We start from the raw sequence: 18,902 nt of genomic DNA, 5'->3' as shown, positions 1-18,902 counted from the left end.
TTTTGGTACAATTCTTAGTGCCACAAAGAGGAAGTGCTTTTTCTCCTTCCTTTAAGAAAAAGTTCCAGTTCAAACCATCAGCCTCTGTAGGTTGTCTTAATTGCTACTTTGCACTGCACCGGGCTATGACTGATGTTTGGCACATGCTATCATACACAAAGTTCCTAAAATAAAATGCTCCAGGATATCCTAGGAACTCTTAGAAGGCTTTAAAAAGGGACTCACACACTGAAAGAATATCTTTGATGAAGACAATTCAGGCAAGCAGAATGATTCTTGCAACAGAATTACATGATTAATTGAGAACTTGAAGTGGGTCCGGTGAATCCTGGCCACCTAACTTATCATGATTTGGGGGAGTTTCACGAGAATCCAGTTTTGATAAAACAATTGTTTTTTCCTCCCCAAGTGACTATACATTTAAATAGCTAAAACATCTGTTCAGCAACATAGTAAAACATGTATACTCGGAACGCTTGAGAGAAAAGCCTGCCAAACAATCGGTTGAGAGAGACTTTGCTGAGGGAGAGCACCAAGATAAAGCAACGTTGTTTGTTTTGTCTAGTCAGGGGGAAAGCCAAGGCAACCAATATTTTGGTTTTTATAATTTTCATTTGTGAAGAATTATTTGAGAAAGGGTGGCGAGGGGAGATTTCCTGACGGGAGTTTTTTTAAGCTGTCCATTAGTAGAAGAGCAAGAGAGCCTTGGATGTCAACACCTCGCTCTTGAGACCAGCCACCAAACCACGAAAAGTGACTTTCCTCTCGTGTGCTCTCTACGGCCCTTCTGATGGAAGCAGAAACAGGGAGCAGCGTGGAGACTGGAAAGAAGGCCAACAGAGGCACTCGAATTGCCCTGGTCGTGTTTGTCGGTGGCACCCTAGTTCTGGGCACGATCCTCTTTCTAGGTAAGTGGAGTGCAGGAGGCCGGGGGAACTGGGTGTGTGTCGAGAAGTTTCCTTGTGCTTTATTGTAGCAAAACTTGTCGTAACACAGGTATAGGGCTGTTTGCCTGGGTTGCTAGGTGGTGCATCTTTAGTTTCTATCAAATATGCAAATGATAAAGAAGGCTTTTTTAAGGAGCCTAAATAAATAAATACACCCAAGTACCAAATGTATAGTGCAGAAGGCAAAGTGGGTGTAAGTGGCTTCGCGTAGCTGGCTGATTCTGTTGCATTGGGCGGAAAAGTTTTTCTGTGGCACATTTAGCAAAATCAGTGTTTATGAATTCATAGTCACATAGTTCATTTATATTTTGAGGAAAGACTTTACATTGTGATGAAAATCATGCTGGAGTGTCTCTCCATTTGACTTTTATTAATGTTTGCTTGAACGAATCATGAAATTTAATTCACAAAACACAAATCAGTCCTTTAAAGTGTACTTTTAATGATATTCTTCAATTCCTTTATTATCCAGTGACTCTGCTGAGATGCAATTTGCTTTGCAAATTAATATGAAGGAAAACAGAGGTTTTTCCCCCAAGATTTGAAAGATATTGTGATTCAGTTATTTTAATGACTCTTGGTGAGAATGATGTACCCAGAGAGTATATAGGATGATAGAAGTGTATTCCTATGAAAAAGAATCAAATATCTTGGAAAGGAGTGAGGGATTTTCTAAAATTCTAGGCTTGCTGAACCCTTGACTATTACCATTTTAATTTTTCTCATACAACCCGTAATACTTCATTAGCCTGAACGTTATGTAGGAATGAGGAGATTCTAGGTGCAGTTTGAAATGTAGCAAACCTGGAAACCTTCCTTGGCATATACAGGATGCAGGAGGCCATGTTTATTTTGGCAGGGGTAAACCAGTGATTAAACTTTAAAAGAGTTAGGGTTGTGTGGTTGAAAACTCTGCTAAAATGAGCAAACCATCTTTCCCTGTTTTCTGTGGCTGAAGATTTAGGAAATTAGATGGGTTTATTGCTTTCTGGTAAAGCTAAATCTCCTACTCCTGCAACTGAATCTGTGGCTCTTGAAAACTCTTGTGAGATTTCTCAGTACTTCAGGTTCAGATAAGTGTCCTCTGCTGAAATTCAAAATGAGAGGAAAAATTCTATGAGCATGCCAAAAGACTACATGCTATGTGCAACGTGACTGCAAGGTTAGGTTTTGCAAATGCTCCCAAACTTAAAAATCCAAATAATTATTGTTTATGTAAAAATATGTACTCTTTTTAATGATATTACCACTGCATGAAAGTTTTACAAAGCTCTACTTTTATGATTACATCCTGAGGCCGTGGCATATCCGTTGAAAGATTCTCCATGGCAGCAAATCTTTGTTCTTTCAGAGAAAATTATTCTTAGGAAACAGTGTCGATGTTCTTAGAGCAAAGTAAAATTCATCAAGCCAGACACTACTATTATGGATAAGGAGGCCTGCATAACATATGAAAGAGAACTTTCCAGCGTGTCCAATAACCTGGCTCTCACCTTGACTCTCTAAGAGGAGCTCAAATGATGTTAGAGAATAAGGGCAAACTAAGGCTGTGGCCTCTACAACTTTGCTTCTCAAAATGGGGTCTGTGGACCAGCAGCATCAGCATCACTGGAGAGCTTGAGCTCCACCCCAGACCCGCTGATTCACAATCTGCATTTTCACAAGACCCCCAGGGGATTGTTTGCAAATACAGGTTTGAGAAGCATTGCTTCAGGTAACCACATCTATTTGGATGTATACATTCAGGGACACTTCTTTTTGTTAAATATTTCTGCACTATTTTAGAATCACCCCCTTACCCCCTCTCCCCATCCCTCTCCTCAACTCTGCCACCCACCTCCACTCTGCACCCAGGCAAAGCGCTTGTCTGACAAGCTCCAGGGACCTGCCCGGCAATGCTCTTCATGACAATATTCTAGGTAGGGTCGTCTTCTCTTCAGGGGGCTTCCTGGTTGACTTTGCGGTATATTTCTCTGCCTCTCCACATTCACTTACATGCCTGCAATTTCTAGCATCCCTTCTTACCTCGTCTTTGTATCTGAGGCTCCGGGATAATCTTTTCTCGAAACCTTAGTGCTTCTATAGTAAGAGTGATTGCCAGTGGCCTTGCGGTGGCTTCAGAGAAGCTACAGGGCACCGGAATGGAAAACATATATGCCTGTAACCAGTTTATTTATTTCCAAGTGTCCTTTCTTCTTCTCTTTCCCTCTCTTTCCTCCCCACAATCTGTTTCTCAGATGCACTGGCCCGCAAACTTTTTCTGTCAAGGGCCAGATAGTAAATATTTTCGACTCTGTGGGCCATACGGCCTCTTGCAAGTACTCAATTCTGTTGTTGTTGCACAAAAGCAGCCACGGACAATATGTACACAAATGGGCATGGCTGTGTGCCAAGGAAATCTGATTTCTAGACACTGAAATTGGAACTTTATATACTTTTCATATGTCATGAAATATTATTTTTCTTTTTTTTTTCCCAACCATGAAAAAAATGTAAAAGCCATTCATAGGTCATGGGCTGTACAGAAACAGGCAGTGGATTTGGCCTACAGGCCATAGTTTGCTGACCCCCGCTTTCTGGCCATTCTTATGCTCTTGATCTGTGGATGACTCCACTGCATCCTGAGGACATTTCCTCTGGTTATAGAGAAATCTACAATGAGAAACCAAACTGCTATTTACATGTATTTTTCAAAGCTCCTAACCATTCAAAAGTAACATCTTAATTTTTATATTAAAAATATTTTCTTTATTGTCTCTATTTCATTCACTTACACCTTCACATTATCTGGGCTTGTTGATCCTCATTTATTTGGAGGATTTTAAAATAACCCCATCCATGGAGATAATGCTCTTCCTTGAGGGGATGGGTCTGTCAGTGTCCCAATTAATTAATTATACACACACACACACACACACACACACACACACACACACATATATATATATATTTTTTTGAGACTGAGTCTCACTCTGTCACCCAGGCTGGAGTGCAGTGGTGCGATCTTGGCTCACTACAACCTCCACCTCCTGGGTTCAAGCAATTCTCCTGCCTCAGCCTACTCAGCTGGGATTACAGGCACGCACCACCATGCCAGCTAATTTTTGTATTTTCAGTAGAGATGGGGTTTCACCATGTTGGCCAGGCTGGTCTCGAACTCCTGACCTCAGGTGATCCACCCGCCTCGGTCTCCCAAAGTGCTGGGATTACAAGCCTGAGCCACTGTGCCCGGCCCAATTAGTTATATTTAAAACCTTCCTTCTACTCATCATTAGATAAAGATACCTGATTTTACTTCTTCAAGGCTTTGGGTCAAGAATTATTTCTCATGAAAGGAATAAATCTTTAATGATTTTATTAGCTCTTTTGTTTTTTAAAATAAGGCTAGGATCAAGAAGATATTGTCCAGAATTATAAAAATATTATTATTATTTACAATAAAGCTTATTTTTGCATTATAAAAAAGAACACATGCTCACTAAAGAAAATTACATGAACATATAAAAATTGACTGTTGGGGAAAATTCCCCCTGAGGTTCTACCACCCAGGCATAGTGAAATATTGCACACTAATCTTTATCCTGCCCATATATGTATTTTTACCTTTTTTTTTTTTTTTTTGCTTTATACAGAAATCAAAACATACCTTTTTGCTAAGAAACTTATTTTCTTAAAAATAGGACTGAGATGGACTGGGCACAGTGGCTCACGCCTGTAATCCCAGCACTTTGGGAGGCTGAGGTGGGCGGATCACAAGGTCAGAAGATTGAGACCATCCTGGCTAACATGGTGAAACCCCGTCTCTACTAAAAATACAAAAAATTAGCCGGGCCTGGTGGCAGGTGCCTGTAGTCCCAGCTACTCAGGTGGCTGAGGCAGGAGGATGGTGTGAACCTGGGAGGTGGAGCTTGCAGCGAGCTGAGATCTGGCCACTGCACTCCAGCCTGGGCGGCAGAGAGAGACTCCGTCTAAAAAAAAAAAAAAAAAAAAAAATAGGACTGAGATGTTCCCTAGGCAGTTTTCTTGAATCTATAATGTAACACAATGCAAAGAGGCTGCTTGGAGGATGGCAGCAGAGAAAAGAACAGAGGAAAAGAAGGCTCCATTTACAAAAACTTGCCACACTGGCTAGTAATCTATAGGTCTTGCATCTCTAGCAGAAATATAGGTACAGCCGAGCTTTCTGATCCTGCCACAGAGGGCCTTGGTCCCCATTCACCTCCCACCATCCCTCTCCCCATGGCCACATCTCCAAATGATTCATTGTTTCTGCTCACAGAGCACAGCAAGAATGAATTCCCCAGAATTTCCTCAGCTACCACAAATATTTTTGAAATCTTAAACACATCTGCTAATGCCCAGGTGCTACCTGGGGTTGACAAATGGGCACCTTTCTGTACTTCTGCAGAAACCTATTTAGATAATGTTGCCAGCCAGATGGGGACATTAAGCCATTGGTGAAAAGCCATTTCAATTTCAGACTTTTTTTTTTTTTTTTTGGAAGCAGGGAAAGGAGGAAATAGCTGGAAGCTTGTTCCACAGAGTTGCAAATGTCTGGTAGCTAAGCTGGGCCTGGTGGGCGGAGGGTTTGTGGGGTTCAGGGCAGGCGGAAAATGACTGTTGCTACTAATAGGTGATTGAGATATGTTCAGTATATTCTTTACCCCTACCCCTTTTTTGGTCCATATCTGTATGGATGGTTTAGATAAGATCCAGAACTCTAAAAGCCATACATGCTAGCTTTCTATTTCCACTCTGATTGCCTCCAAATGACATAGTTTAAGTTTCCATTTTCCCATCTTGAACATGGGCATGGAGTTATAACCAATAGAGTGAAAGTATGAGACTTAAACCACTGATAACTGGAGGTTGAAACGACTTTAGAGAGTATCTCGCCCAGTGGTGCTCATAGTTGACCATGTATTGGAATCACCTGGGGGGCTTGTTAAACTGCAGCTGGCTGGGCGCCACCCCCAGGTTTTCTGAGTCAAGATCTGGAGTGACTTTCTAACAAGCTCCCAGGTGCAGCAGCAGCAGCAGCTGCTGCTGCTCTAGAGACCACACTCTTAGGAGCTCTGGTCTAGTTATACTCACTTATCTTACGTATGAGAGAACTGAGTTTCAAAGCAACCAAGAGTCTTACCAAGGTTATGTAGCTAGCAACTAGAGTCTGGTTTCGTGACATTGAACCAACTGGGTTTTGGAATACCGTGTCAACACTGAGAAGGATGAACTGATATCAAATGTGTTGCATATGTTTCCGAGGGTGGTTTACCGGATGGTGGTCTGCTACGAGTCAGCCATTTATTTTGGTCTGTTTTTTCAGTGAGTCAAGGTCTCTTAAGTCTCCAAGCTAAACAGGAGTACTGCCTGAAGCCAGAATGCATCGAAGCTGGTAAGTCACAGTTTTCCATCCTGTGTCGAGTTATAATTATGGTACCTTGGGAAGTGGAAGAGAAGACAGGTGGTATTTTTAGTATTCTGTTTGCTTGAGGTTTACCAAGTACGAAATGCAATTTTGAAGAAATTTTAAGTTTATTTTCAAGTTTTGGTGCGAAATAGTGGATCTTAGGTTTCCTGTTTTCTTTCTCCTTGCAAAAAACAGCTGTGGTATTCTAAGCGTTGTTGCAAGGGAATCAGGAAAGGGGCTTGGAAGGCTGAATGGCCTCTCTTAAGACCCACAGGCAGAGAACATTGGTCTTCCTATGGCTCCGCTGGCTATAGATTCCTCTTTAGCTTAAGCAGTTGCATATTTTCTGGTCTGTGGGTCTGACTTGCCTGCCTCCAAGCAAGGCTCCTTTGTAAATAAATCCATGCTTCCATTGCCAGTGGGAATCCTTTTTTTCTTTTTTAAAAACTGAGACGGAGTCTTGCTCTGTCACCCAGGCTAGCTGCATCCTCCACCTCCTGGGCTCAAGCGATTCTCCTACCTCCTGGGCTCAAGCGATTCTCCTGCCTCAGCCTCCCTAGTAGCTGGGATTACAGGTGCCCACTACCACACCGGCTAATTTTTGTATTTGTCGTAGAGACGGAGTTTCGCCATGTTGGCCACGCTGGTCTCGAACTCCTGACCTCAAGTGATCCACCCGCCTTGGCCTCCCAAAGTGCTAGGATTACAGGCGAGAGCCACTGTGCCTGGCTGGGATCCTTTTTTGTGTCACATGTTGCAAGTCAAACTTCTCTTAAGGTGCCAGTGAGTTTGGGCTTTCCTTAAGTACATTCAAAAGCCTCTGGAGGCTTTTATGAAAGAGAGTACATCTTATGAGCATTTCAAAAGATGTCTCGGTGGAGGGCTCCATTAGAGGGAGTCTTTCTTGATGGCGAAGAGACCATAGGGAACAAGAATAGAAGAAGGTGACTCAGGTAGGTTTATTTCCGTATGCCAGGTGAGAGGCAATACTGTCTTGAATTCAAGAGATGGAGAGGGAGAATGGGGCAAGGATTAGGAGGTAAGAGGGCCTATTGAAGGATTCGATTTGGGCTGTGAACAAAAGCAGACAATTGTGGGTGATGCTTAGATTTTTGGTGATGGTTGGGCAGTGGTGTTTGTTGAGATGGGAAACAGGTGAAAGAGTTTGTAAACTCTGAGACCTTATACAAAGGTAGTGGCTTAGATAATTATGGTAGTAGAGTTCTTTTTTTGTTCCATTCCTAAATGATCAATATATCTGTTTTAACCAGGCTGTGTGTTGAGTGACTTACAGGCACCATCTCATAAAACCTTCAAAAGATCCCCGTGGAAGTTGGTGCTATCACCATCCTCACTTCCAGATGAGGAAATGGAGGCTTCTGGAGGCTAAATAACTGCCCAGGGTCTCATCCTGAGTTAGTAGCAGAACTGGACTTCGTGTCCATGTCTGGCTCCTTTCCATCTTTTCCTTGGTGATATGGGGCCATGCCAGGCAACTCTTTTTGGCCCTGGAACGATCTGGGAACTCCCAGGCCCTTTCTTGCTCCAGGCTTGAGTAGTTGACCTGGGGTTTTCTCCAGTGGCGAGAGGATGTCATGGAGTAGGGTGAGAGAGCAGGCAGAACTATCAGGACAGGTTTTAGAGTTTATGTCACCTGGTGCTTTGACTGTGGTAGGGTTCTTGCAGATGTGTGAAATGGGAATTTTTGAGCTCATAAATTTTCAACTTGAGTTTAGAACACTTTTTTTGTATGGAAGGCCACTTATTTTACTTACAGACTGACATTCAAAGATGTTGCCTCCTGCCAGCTAGTGTTTTGCCTTGCTGTCCTGTTTTTAATTTTCACATTGGCGAATGGCTTTCTAATGTTGAAAAAATATATATTGATTTTGCTGTTTCTGTAGTGAAAGGCTCACCAAAGACACAGTTCTCTTTAGTGTAGCATGAGCCTCAGTGTGCCCAGGGGTCTGCAGAACAGCTGTTGAGTACACATGACAGGAGAATTGCGGCCAAGCCAGGGCCTTAAACAAGAGGCTGTGTGTGCGTGGGCGTGCATGCTGAAAGTTCAGAAGACTAGAGTGTTTGATCGCCTTCTGGACCATTTCTGAGCAGGTGCCAACCATTTCTGAGATGCCTCCTCTCCTTAACTCTCCTCTTCTCTGTGTCCTCTTATTTTAATCCCTCTTTCAAAACAAGAGCTGTATGAAGAATGCAAAGACACAAGGAAAGGGCATGCATGCTCATGATCACAGATAAGGGCAGACAGACTGACTGGGTGTGAAGCATGATCTAGATATTTACAGGCCACATGATCCTGGGCTAAATATATAGCCACCCTAAGCCTCAGTCTCATCACGTGTGAAATGGGAATAACAGTTTTTACTTACACTAGTTGTGAGAATAAAAGAAAATAATAATAGACTGGGCCCGGTGGCTCACGCCTGCCACCCCAGCACTTTGGGATGCCGAGGCAGACAGATGACTTCAGGCCAGGAATTCAAGACCAGTATGGCCAACATGGTGAAACCCCTTGTCTACTAAAAATACAAAAATTAGCCAGGCGTGGTGGCACACGCATGTAACCCCAGCTACCTGGGAGGCCGAGGCAGGAGAATCACTTGAACCTGGGAGGTGGAGGTTGCAGTGAGTCGAGATTGCAGGTTGAATCTGCACTTCAGCCCTAAGGGGGAGGCTGCAGTTCGGCCTGGACAACATAGTGAGACTCCGTCTCAAAAAAACCCAAAAAATTAAAAAAAGAAAAAGAAAATAATAATGGTAGTAGCGGTAATCTAGGTTCACAATGCTAATTCTTAACCCCAAACCCAGAAAATATTGTAACCCTCAGTTGGCAAGATGGGGGCCTGATCTCAATTCCTTTGATGGCAAAATTGGATCTTAACTCATGTGAGGCTGCTTCAGATTTCATTTATCCTACTTATAAGAATATGCATATGTTTCCCTTTGGAAATATTAATGCACTTGCTTCAGGCCTGCCACTCCAGCCATTGCTGAAGTATTACATGATCGGTGGTTATATGCAATGTATTTTTTTTTCTAAAATCTGAAAAATCTATGAGCTCTGAAACATATCTAGCCTCAAGAGTTTCAGATAAGTGATTGTAGAATTATAGTTCCCAGATTTAGCTAAATACATACATACATACGTACAGGATGCTCAGTGAAATTTGAACTGCAGATATACAATGACTACATTTTTTGGTGTATGTCCCATGGAATATTTGGTACACACTTATTCTAAAAGGTGGTTGTTTATCAGAAATTCAAACTTTACCGGGCATCCTGCATTTATATGGTAATGTGCCCAACACTATTCTAAGCACTTCACATACATTTAATTTGCATAATGATTCTATGGGGTGCTATCATTATCCCCATTTTCAGGTGAGGAAACTAAGACGCAGGTTAAATCACCTGCCTAAGGTGTCTTAGCTACTGCATGGTGTTTCTCTCATTCAAACACAAGTGGTCTGGCTCTAGAGTTTGCCATGATATCATATTGCTTAAAAAGGGCTTAGCATAGTTCCTGGCAAAAAGGAAATACTCAATATTGGTGACTTTATTATTGTTAATTATTATTATTACTACTGTCTCCCTTCATCCTTGAGTAAATCTAAAAACAGAGGCTGGTATTTAGGATGCCTCCACCTCTACCACATAAACACCAGCTGGAGACTGTGTGACAATTAACCTTATATACAATGACTTGGAAGAGTACACAGCCTGAGCTTTCACAGATTTCCTTCATCATCATATTTCTTTTATTAAAACAAGACTCTGGGTTTTCTCCATGGAGCTGAGTAGGGGGAAATGCGTTTCGGTGTCTTGACAACTATGGTCCCTTGCAATTTGAAGTCACAGTTCCCCTGCAGAAAGTGCAGCCCTGTGCCCCGCTGTGAGTTGTGAATGATGGATTGGGAGGCTGAAGCTAGAGTTTTCTCACTCAGCAGGCTTCTTTCCAAATTCAATGTGAGTGATGTATTCCCCAACTTTTGTATCAGGGCCAAGGTCAGAGCTGACCTTGCAGTTTTTCTAGGTACCTGCAAGAATACTGGCGAGATGGAGAGGATACATTTGAGGGTTGGGGGCAGGGAAAATTTGAGGAGGCGGCTGGAAAACAGTGTACTTATGTGGATAAAAATGCATGTGAGGGCTCCTCTGTGTAACTGTAAATGTTGTGTGGGACTGAGATGTGTGATCCATGTCTCTGAGGTGTCACATAGCAGATTCATTCTGTGGCTGTATACAGTAAGTGTATATATAAATATATATGTATAAATACCAACCAAAAGAAAGATTTTGTTATGTCCTAGCACATTTGCACATTAAATATTAATGATAAAATAGTAGCAGTAAGTAAAAATGTAATTAGAGACAACTGATGCTAGTTCTGAAGCATGAAAATGTTAAGCCAATTTGAAATTTATCAAACTTCTGAGTCTTTTTTTTCTTTTGGTAGAGACGGAGTTTTGCCATGTTGCCCAGGTTGGTCTCCAACTCCTGGGCTCAAGCGATCTGCCCACCTCAGATTCCCAAAATGCTGGGATTACTGGCATGAGCCACAGTGTTTGGCCTCTAAACCAATTTTTGGCTAGTTTTTTTTTTTTTCTTTTTTTCTTTTGTGTTAATGGGGGAGGTTTGAAAATGGTGGCGATTTTGAGGGCCTATAGAAATTAGAATGTTTTTATATTATTCACTTCATTGAAGACAAAAGGCTGTTTGAAATTTTTGTAGAAAATCTAGGCTGGAGAAATATCTAGCCTTATTTTTAAACCTGAAGGAACCACACATGTAACCAAACTGTAAGATATGTATCTAAATTTACACAGATTATACTTTTTTGGGGCAGTTCATTCATATTTAGCTGAAATCTCATTGGGTTTTCATTACTTCAAACAAAAATATATTCTGGCATTATTTAAAGTATGAAAATTGCCCAGAATGTCATCTTTCCAATGTCATTAAAATATTGGCTAGTTTTTACAAAGTCAGTTGGTACATATCTTTGTGCTAGAGGGGTAGCCAGCAATTGTATGGCAGTTGGAAGGGCGTTGGAGTTCAATATTGGGAATTTTGGAAACTTCTCATTTTGTAATGAAGGGTTTTCTTTTAAAGCTCATGGTTACGTATTTATGCATACATCTCCTACCTATGGGCTGTCTTCTATATGTAATTGTGTATGGGCTTATGAAAGAGGAAAAAAAATGGTAGATCAGTCTATTGTGTCTTTCTGTTAACTTATACTCAGTTCTACCGCTAGACCTGGGTCCCTCATTTAGAACACCCTACTTTGGCCGTCCTCTGGCCATGCCTCTCCTCCAATCAAGGCGTCTGTGGAGCCAAGTAGGCAGCCCTTTCCTTCTACACCCCAGAATTCCCTGCCCGATGGCCCCAGGCTCCCTTCCAGGATCTGTGTGGGTCTCTTCTGGGGCTTTATTTCTCTGAGCGCTACACTGAATATCAAGGAGCTCAAGAATTTGAAAGTATATTGTAAATATAATTTTTAAATGTTTAGATAGATGACATATGGACTTCTGTTTCCATTAGCCTTCACTGTGAGGCAAACCATCCAAAGCATAGAGGCCTGGAACAAAAATCATTTGCTATTTCTCATGATTCTGTGGGTTTGGTGGATGGTTTCTCTGCTGATTTTTGCCTAGGCTCATTTGTGCAGCTGCATTCAGCTAGAGGGGCGCCTGGACTGGAAGGTGAATGATGGCCGCAGTCAACGTCTGGCAGTTGTGCTGCCTTGGTTCTTCTCTGTGTAGCCTCTTGTCCTCCAGGAGGCTGCTTCAAAGGGCAGCTAAAGGGCTCCATTCAAAGGGAGTTAATATGGAAGGTGCAAGGCCTCTTAAGGCTTAGCTTTGAAACTCACAGAAAGTTACTTCTGTCAATTCTGTTGGTCAAAGCAAGTGACAAGGTCAGTCCCAATTCAAGGCAGGGGAAATAGACTCTACCACTTGATGGGAAGAACAGCAAGGTCACTTTGCAGAAGGACAAGCAGGATAGAAGAAAGAGTCAGTTATCTTTGCAAATAATTGACCACACACTCTATTTGTATTCCTGTCCCATACCCCACAGATGTTAGGGATGATCCTGCAAAAGCCAGTAATGATAATACCACCAAACTTTTATCCATTCACTTTTTTTTTTTTTTTTTTTGAGAGACCGTTTCACTTTGTCACCCCAGGCTGGACTACAGTGGTGCGATCTTGGCTCACTGCAAACTCTGCCTCCTGAGTTTAAGCAGTTCTTCTGCCTCAGCCTCCGAGTAGCTGGGATTACAGGCATGCACCACCGTATCTGGCTAATTTTTGTATTTTTAGTAGAGATGGGATTTCACCATGTTGGCCAGACTGATCTCAAACTCCCGATGTCAGGTGGTCCACCTGCCTCGGCCTCCCAAAGTGCTGGGATTACAGACGTGAGCCACTGCGCCAGGCCTGTCCATTCACTTTGAATGTAGTCATTTCATATAGTGAGGTAGATTTAGAGAGTTTTTTTTAAGGGGAAATATAAATGCCAAGGCTTGGAAACTGGTTGATATGAAATCGTTGTTTAATTTGGAAAAGAACAGTACACAACATTCAGTGCTTATCATTAATCCTATGATTTTCTTTCTAAATAGCTGCTGCTATCTTAAGTAAAGTAAATCTGTCTGTGGATCCTTGTGATAATTTCTTCCGGTTCGCTTGTGATGGCTGGATAAGCGATAATCCAATTCCTGAAGATATGCCAAGCTATGGGGTTTATCCTTGGCTGAGACATAATGTTGACCTCAAGTTGAAGGGTAAGTTTCTACTGGGGTTTGGTGATACACTTTACAGAGAACAATATTTGACAGGAAAAACATAGTTTGGGATTTGAAGCATGACTTCTCACTTTTTAACTATGCTAAATTCATTTCCAAGAATTTTTTAAATGAAAGGTTGAAAAGAAAGTTTGCAGAATTTTGATCTCCCAGATCTCAACATAAGACAAATGTAGGTTGTTATGTTCATGTTTGGTAATAGTAAATTCTGCTGAAGGATAAAGAGCATTCGATTGAGATTGCAAGCAAAGGAATAGTTAATGAAAATTGTATCAATATACTCATTTGTCTGTCGTATTCAGAGCAAACTTCATTTCTTGCTGATTGCGTCCTGGATTTTCATGGCTTACAAAATGTACTTAACACCTCATCATCTTTTGACATCACTTTTGAGAACTCTGGATGACCTTGTGGTTGTCATATTGTTCCTGTTAACTTCTAAGTTGGCTCTAGGGAGATGCACTTTTCTCCCATGGCCACTCTAGCAATGACAAGCTCACACACACATACTCACACGTGTATGCACCCAAACATACATACGTGCTCAAAGAAATCCCCCCGCCCCCCGCCAAAGTTGGAAATGTCTATTATTGGAGGATATTCTGTTAGCATTGGATCTAATTTTTATGCTAAGTTATTGGAGAAGGCCACTTCAGGAGGGAAGTAGGAAGATTTCAAAGCCAGATAAGGTCATTGTTTTGAGAAGGCAAAAATAGTATTTTTTTTGGCTCTTTTTGACAACTGTGAGTTATACCATGTAACTTGCATTCAGTAACACCTACAAAGAACTCCTGAGAAGTTACAAAAATCATTTTCCCTTCCCATTTACATTTCCCCAAGATTTTAAATACTTGAAAATTAAATATGTATCATTTTACAGTAAGTAAAACTCTTGGCAAAATAAATAGATACCTATTGTCAATTATAAGGAAAAATGTGCCTAAATTTCACAACCAGATATAAATCACATGGATTTAATATTTTCTATTAGGAGACCCAAATTCAGTCTTGGTAAATTATAAATGAGAATTTACAAGGATGTCAGGGTTTTCTCCTAAACCCAAAGGAAGATTCTCATACTATAAAATCATAAATAAGACCTTGAGGAGTGAGTTTACTAATACTTATTTCCCTGTAGGACATTAATTCATGTTGGTCTTTGATTTACCATTCTTGTCCATTTCCTATTTACCTTATCTTGCTTTTCTTACTCAATAGACAGATGTGTACACACACATGTACACACACACACATGCACAGTTGTGCGTGCGGAAACATTACTGAAGGATAAGAAAACTACAAGATTTCCAGACATATGCTCCTTTTGCATTAGTTATAACCCAAAGATTTCTATCTTCAGGACATGAAGTGGTTAACGATAACTTAAATAACTTTTCAGGGGTGTCTGGAATTTTAACATAAAAGTTAAAATCAGTATATCAATATGCTTTGTTTGAGGAGGGTACTGTCTATAGGCTCCTTCAAAATCAATAGAAATGCGAGTAAATTGTTTAGCACAGGGTTTTTTTTTTTTTTAATTGTACTTTAAGTTCTAGGGTACATGTGCATAACGTGCAGGTTTGTTACATATGTATACTTGGGCCATGTTGGTGTGCTGCACCCATCAACTTGTCAGCACCCATCAATTCATCATTTATATCAGGTATAACTCCCAATGCAATCCCTCCCCCCTCCCCCCCCCATGATAGGCCCCGGTGTGTGATGTTCCCCTTCCCGAGTCCAAGTGATCCCATTGTTCAGTCCCCACCTATGAGTGAGAACATGTGGTGTTTGGTTTTCTCTTCTTGTGATAGTTTGCTAAGAATGATGGTTTCCAGCTGCATCTATGTCCCTACAAAGGATGCAAACTCATCCTTTTTTATGGCTGCATAGTATTCCATGGTGTATATGTGCCACATTTTCTTAATCCAGTCTGTCACAGATGGACATTTGGGTTGATTCCAAGTCTTTGCTATTGTGAATAGTGCCGCAGTAAACATACGTGTAGCACAGAGTTTTTGTATTTGCTAGCTTCCTTTTAAAAATCAAAAATTTTATTTCCCAGCTCCATTGAAGAAATAAAAAGAGAGCAAAAATTAGAAGAAAGGTCGCTCATAAATCCATCATAAGAAATAACTGCTAATAAAGCAGTTGGGGATATTTCTTTCCAGGTTTTATTGCACGTGTGGGTCCATATGCATAACTTCATATGCACACCTATATATTTTTAAAATTAGCTGATATTATGCGTACTACTCTAACTTATTTTCAGAAACTATGCATTCCTCATAGACATAGATTATGTCAGTAGACACCTTTTCTTTCTTGCTTTCTTGGTTGCTTGCTCTTGTCACCCAGGCTGGAGTGCAATGGCACTATCTCGGCTCACTGCAACCTCAGCCTCCTGGGTTCAAACAAGCGATTCTCCTGCCTCAGCCTTCTGCGTAGCTGGGATTACAGGCACTTGCCACCATGCCTGGCTAATTTTTGTATTTTTAGTAGAGATGGGGTTTCACCATGTTGGTCAGGCTAGTCTCGAACTCCTGACCTCAAGTGATTGGCCTGCCTCAGCCTCCCAAAGTGCTGGGATTACAGGCGTGAGCCACCGCACCTGGTCAACTTTTCTTATTATAAATAACACTGTAATAAACATCCTTGTGTACACATCTTTATGTCCTTATCTAAATGATCTAAATGTATCCTTAGGATAAATTCCCAGAAATGGAATTACTGGGTTGAAAGAGTACTCTAGATTTCATTTTTGATGCGTATAGCCAAATTGCCTTTTAGAAAGTTTATTTCAGCTGGGCACGGTGGCTCATGCCTGTAATCCCAGTACTTTGGGAGGCCGAGGCGGGTGGATCACCTGAGGTCAGGAGTTCAAGACCAGCCATGGCTAACATATCAAAACCCAGGCTCTATTAAAAATTAAAAAATTAGCCGGGCATGGTGGTGCCTGTAATCCCAGCTACTCAGAAGGCTGAGGCAGGCGAATCGCTTGAACTGGGAGGCAGAGATTGCAGTGAGCCGAGATCGTTCCATTGCGCTCCAGCCTGGGCAACAAGAGTGAAACTCTGAACTCTGTCTCAAAAAAAAAAAAAAAGTTTGTTTCTGGGTCTTTATATTTCTTTTTTTTTTTTTTGATGTTTTAAAGGATAACTTTTTCCCATCAACTGCTTTCTGTGGTATAAAGTAGAAGTCAGCAAACCATGGCCAGTAGACAAAATCCAGTCCACTGCCTGGAAGTTTCATTGGAACACAGCCACATCCATTCACTTGTGCATTATCAATGGCTGCTTTTGCCCTCCAGTGGCACAACCGAATAGTTGCCATGGAAACTGGATGGCCCAAAAACCCTAAAATATTTACTGTTTGACTTTTATAGACAGTTTGCCAGTCCCTAATGCCTAGTATAAAGTAAAGCTTTGAATGTATGTATTGGATTCAATTAGAACTGCCTAATTAGTTGATAGCTCCTTGGTAGCTTCTTTGGCTTTCTTAGATAGTTAATAATAAAGGTAAGAAATACTAGAACAGGCTGAGCGTGGTGGCTAATGCCTGTAATCCCAGCACTTTGGGATCACACAAGGCAGGTGGATCACCTTCAGGTCAGGAATTTAAGACCAGCCTGGCCAACATGGTAAAACCTCGTCTCTACTAAAAATATAAAAAAAGTAGCCACGCATAGTGGTTCACGCCTGTTATCCCAGCTACTCAGGAGGCTGAGGCAGGAGAATTGCTTGAACCCAGCAGGCAGGGGTTGCAGTGAGCTGAGATCACACCACGGCACTCCAGTCTGGGCGACGGAGTGAGACTTCATCTCAAAAAAAAAAATACCAGAACAGTGTTGAATAATAGCAATGATAATGGATGTAAGTTTCTTATTCCTTGCTTGGGTGGTAATGCCTCCAGTATTTCCCCTGAAAACATACACTTTTTGTTGGTTTGTTTGTTTTAGATAGCTATTTTTTTGTGTGTTCTGTTGTTCCTAGTTTGCAAAAAGGTGCTGCCCAAGAAAAAAGCCTCTTTGCCATTTATCAAGAGACTCAGATAGAGTATCTCTTTTATCTTGATTTACCCATGCTGAACTAAACTTATACTTTTGAAATAAATCCTGCCTATTAATGGTTTGTATTTTTTTAAGACATTACCAGAATTGAAGAAGCTAGCATTTTGTTTCACACATTTGTGTCTATATTTATGATTCATATTGGTTTGTGATTGTTTTGTGTACTGGGTTTGTCAAATTCTGTTGTTAAGATTGTGCTGGCATAGTCAAACAAAGTGGGAGGCTTCCTATATATGTTTCTATGCTCTGGGAAAGACATAATTCAATAAATCCCAAGTTACTCTATGACAAGCACTGTAAAGGCCAAATTCACAAACTGATTGTGGGGTTCTTGTTTCAAATGTCAAGAAGGAGAGCAAATGGTGGAAGAGGATCTCTTAAACTTAGTATCTTGTAACAAAAATAGGTAAAATATAAAATAGCTGGACACAGTGGCTCTTGCCTGTAGTCCCACCACTTTGGGAGGCCGAGGTGGGTGGATCGCTTGAGGTCAGGAGTTCAAGACCAGCCTGGCCAGTGTAGCAAAAACCTGTTTCTACTGAAAATACAAAAATTAGCCAGGTGTGGTGGCAGGCACCTGTAATCCCAGCTACTCAGGAGGCTGAGACAGGAGAATCGCTTGAACCCAGGAGGCAGAGGTTGCATTGAGCCAAGATCATGCCAATGCACTCTAGTCTGAGTGACAGAGTAAAACTCTATCTCAAAAAAACAAAACACAACTGCACAAGATATCTATTAGATTTATAAACTTTTTATTTTGAGATAATTCAAACTTTGAGAAGTTGAACAAATAGCACAAGGAACATCTATGTACCCTTTACCCAGATTCCCTGATTATTACCATTTACTACATTTATTCTATTATATATATATACTTTCATTGTCCATCTGTAAATGTATATGTAGTGTATCATCCTCTAGATATACATTTATATACTTTTATATGTATGGGCAGATGGTATATGATGAAATCTATCTATAAATGTATAGATAAATATCGATATAGATACAGATATATAGATTTTTTCTGAACTCTGCAGGTATGTTACAGATGATTAGATATTCCTAAAGTGTATAGAGGTTTTCAAATGTCAAATGTGCTAAAAATCTTACTTCTTTTCCTGAAACACTGAATCTTTAAATTTTATCTATATCTTTTAATATATTCTACATCTATCTATTTATGTGTCTGTCAGTCTATCTGCCTTGTCATCCAACTATCTATTCATTTATCATTCCATCCAGGTAATACAGGCTCACTGTAGACCAACCGTAAATAAACAACAAAAGACGTATACTTCACCACCCAGCAGTAACAACTTTTTAAATGCAAATATAGACATAAAATTACATATCTCTTCTGAGGGACCATATAATACATTCTATGTAATTAATTTATTTACTTATTTATTTATGACAGAGCCTTGTTTGTTGCCCAGGCTGGAAGTGCAGTAGCACAATTTCAGCTCACTGCAACCTCTGCCTTTTGGGTTCAAGTGATTCTCATGCCTCAGCCTCCCAAGTAGCTGGGATTACAGGCTTGTGCCACCATGCCCAGATCATTTTTATATTTTTAATTAGAGATGAGATTTTTCCATGTTGGCCACGCTGTTCTTGAACTTCTTACCTCAGATGATCCACCCTCTC

General features: G+C 40.9%; 1 protein-coding gene across 1 annotated transcript; it reads left to right on the top strand.

Moving 5' to 3' along the window:
• Positions 1 to 682: 682 nt before the first annotated feature.
• LOC105527431 (phosphate-regulating neutral endopeptidase-like) lies at positions 683 to 13,165 on the top strand (the record flags this gene model as incomplete). Its single annotated transcript, XM_011963752.1, has 3 exons — positions 683 to 908; positions 6,274 to 6,342; positions 13,004 to 13,165. Coding segments are annotated over exons 1-3 (349 nt in total), but the record flags the coding sequence as incomplete, so codon positions are not given.
• Positions 13,166 to 18,902: the final 5,737 nt, after the last annotated feature.

Source organism: Colobus angolensis, unplaced genomic scaffold (genome assembly GCF_000951035.1).
Source record: "Colobus angolensis palliatus isolate OR3802 unplaced genomic scaffold, Cang.pa_1.0 Scaffold622, whole genome shotgun sequence".
Classification (NCBI taxonomy): Eukaryota; Metazoa; Chordata; class Mammalia; order Primates; family Cercopithecidae; genus Colobus; species Colobus angolensis.
The sequence above is the reverse complement of the archived record's forward strand: the minus strand, read 5'-3'. Positions and strand labels throughout refer to the sequence as shown.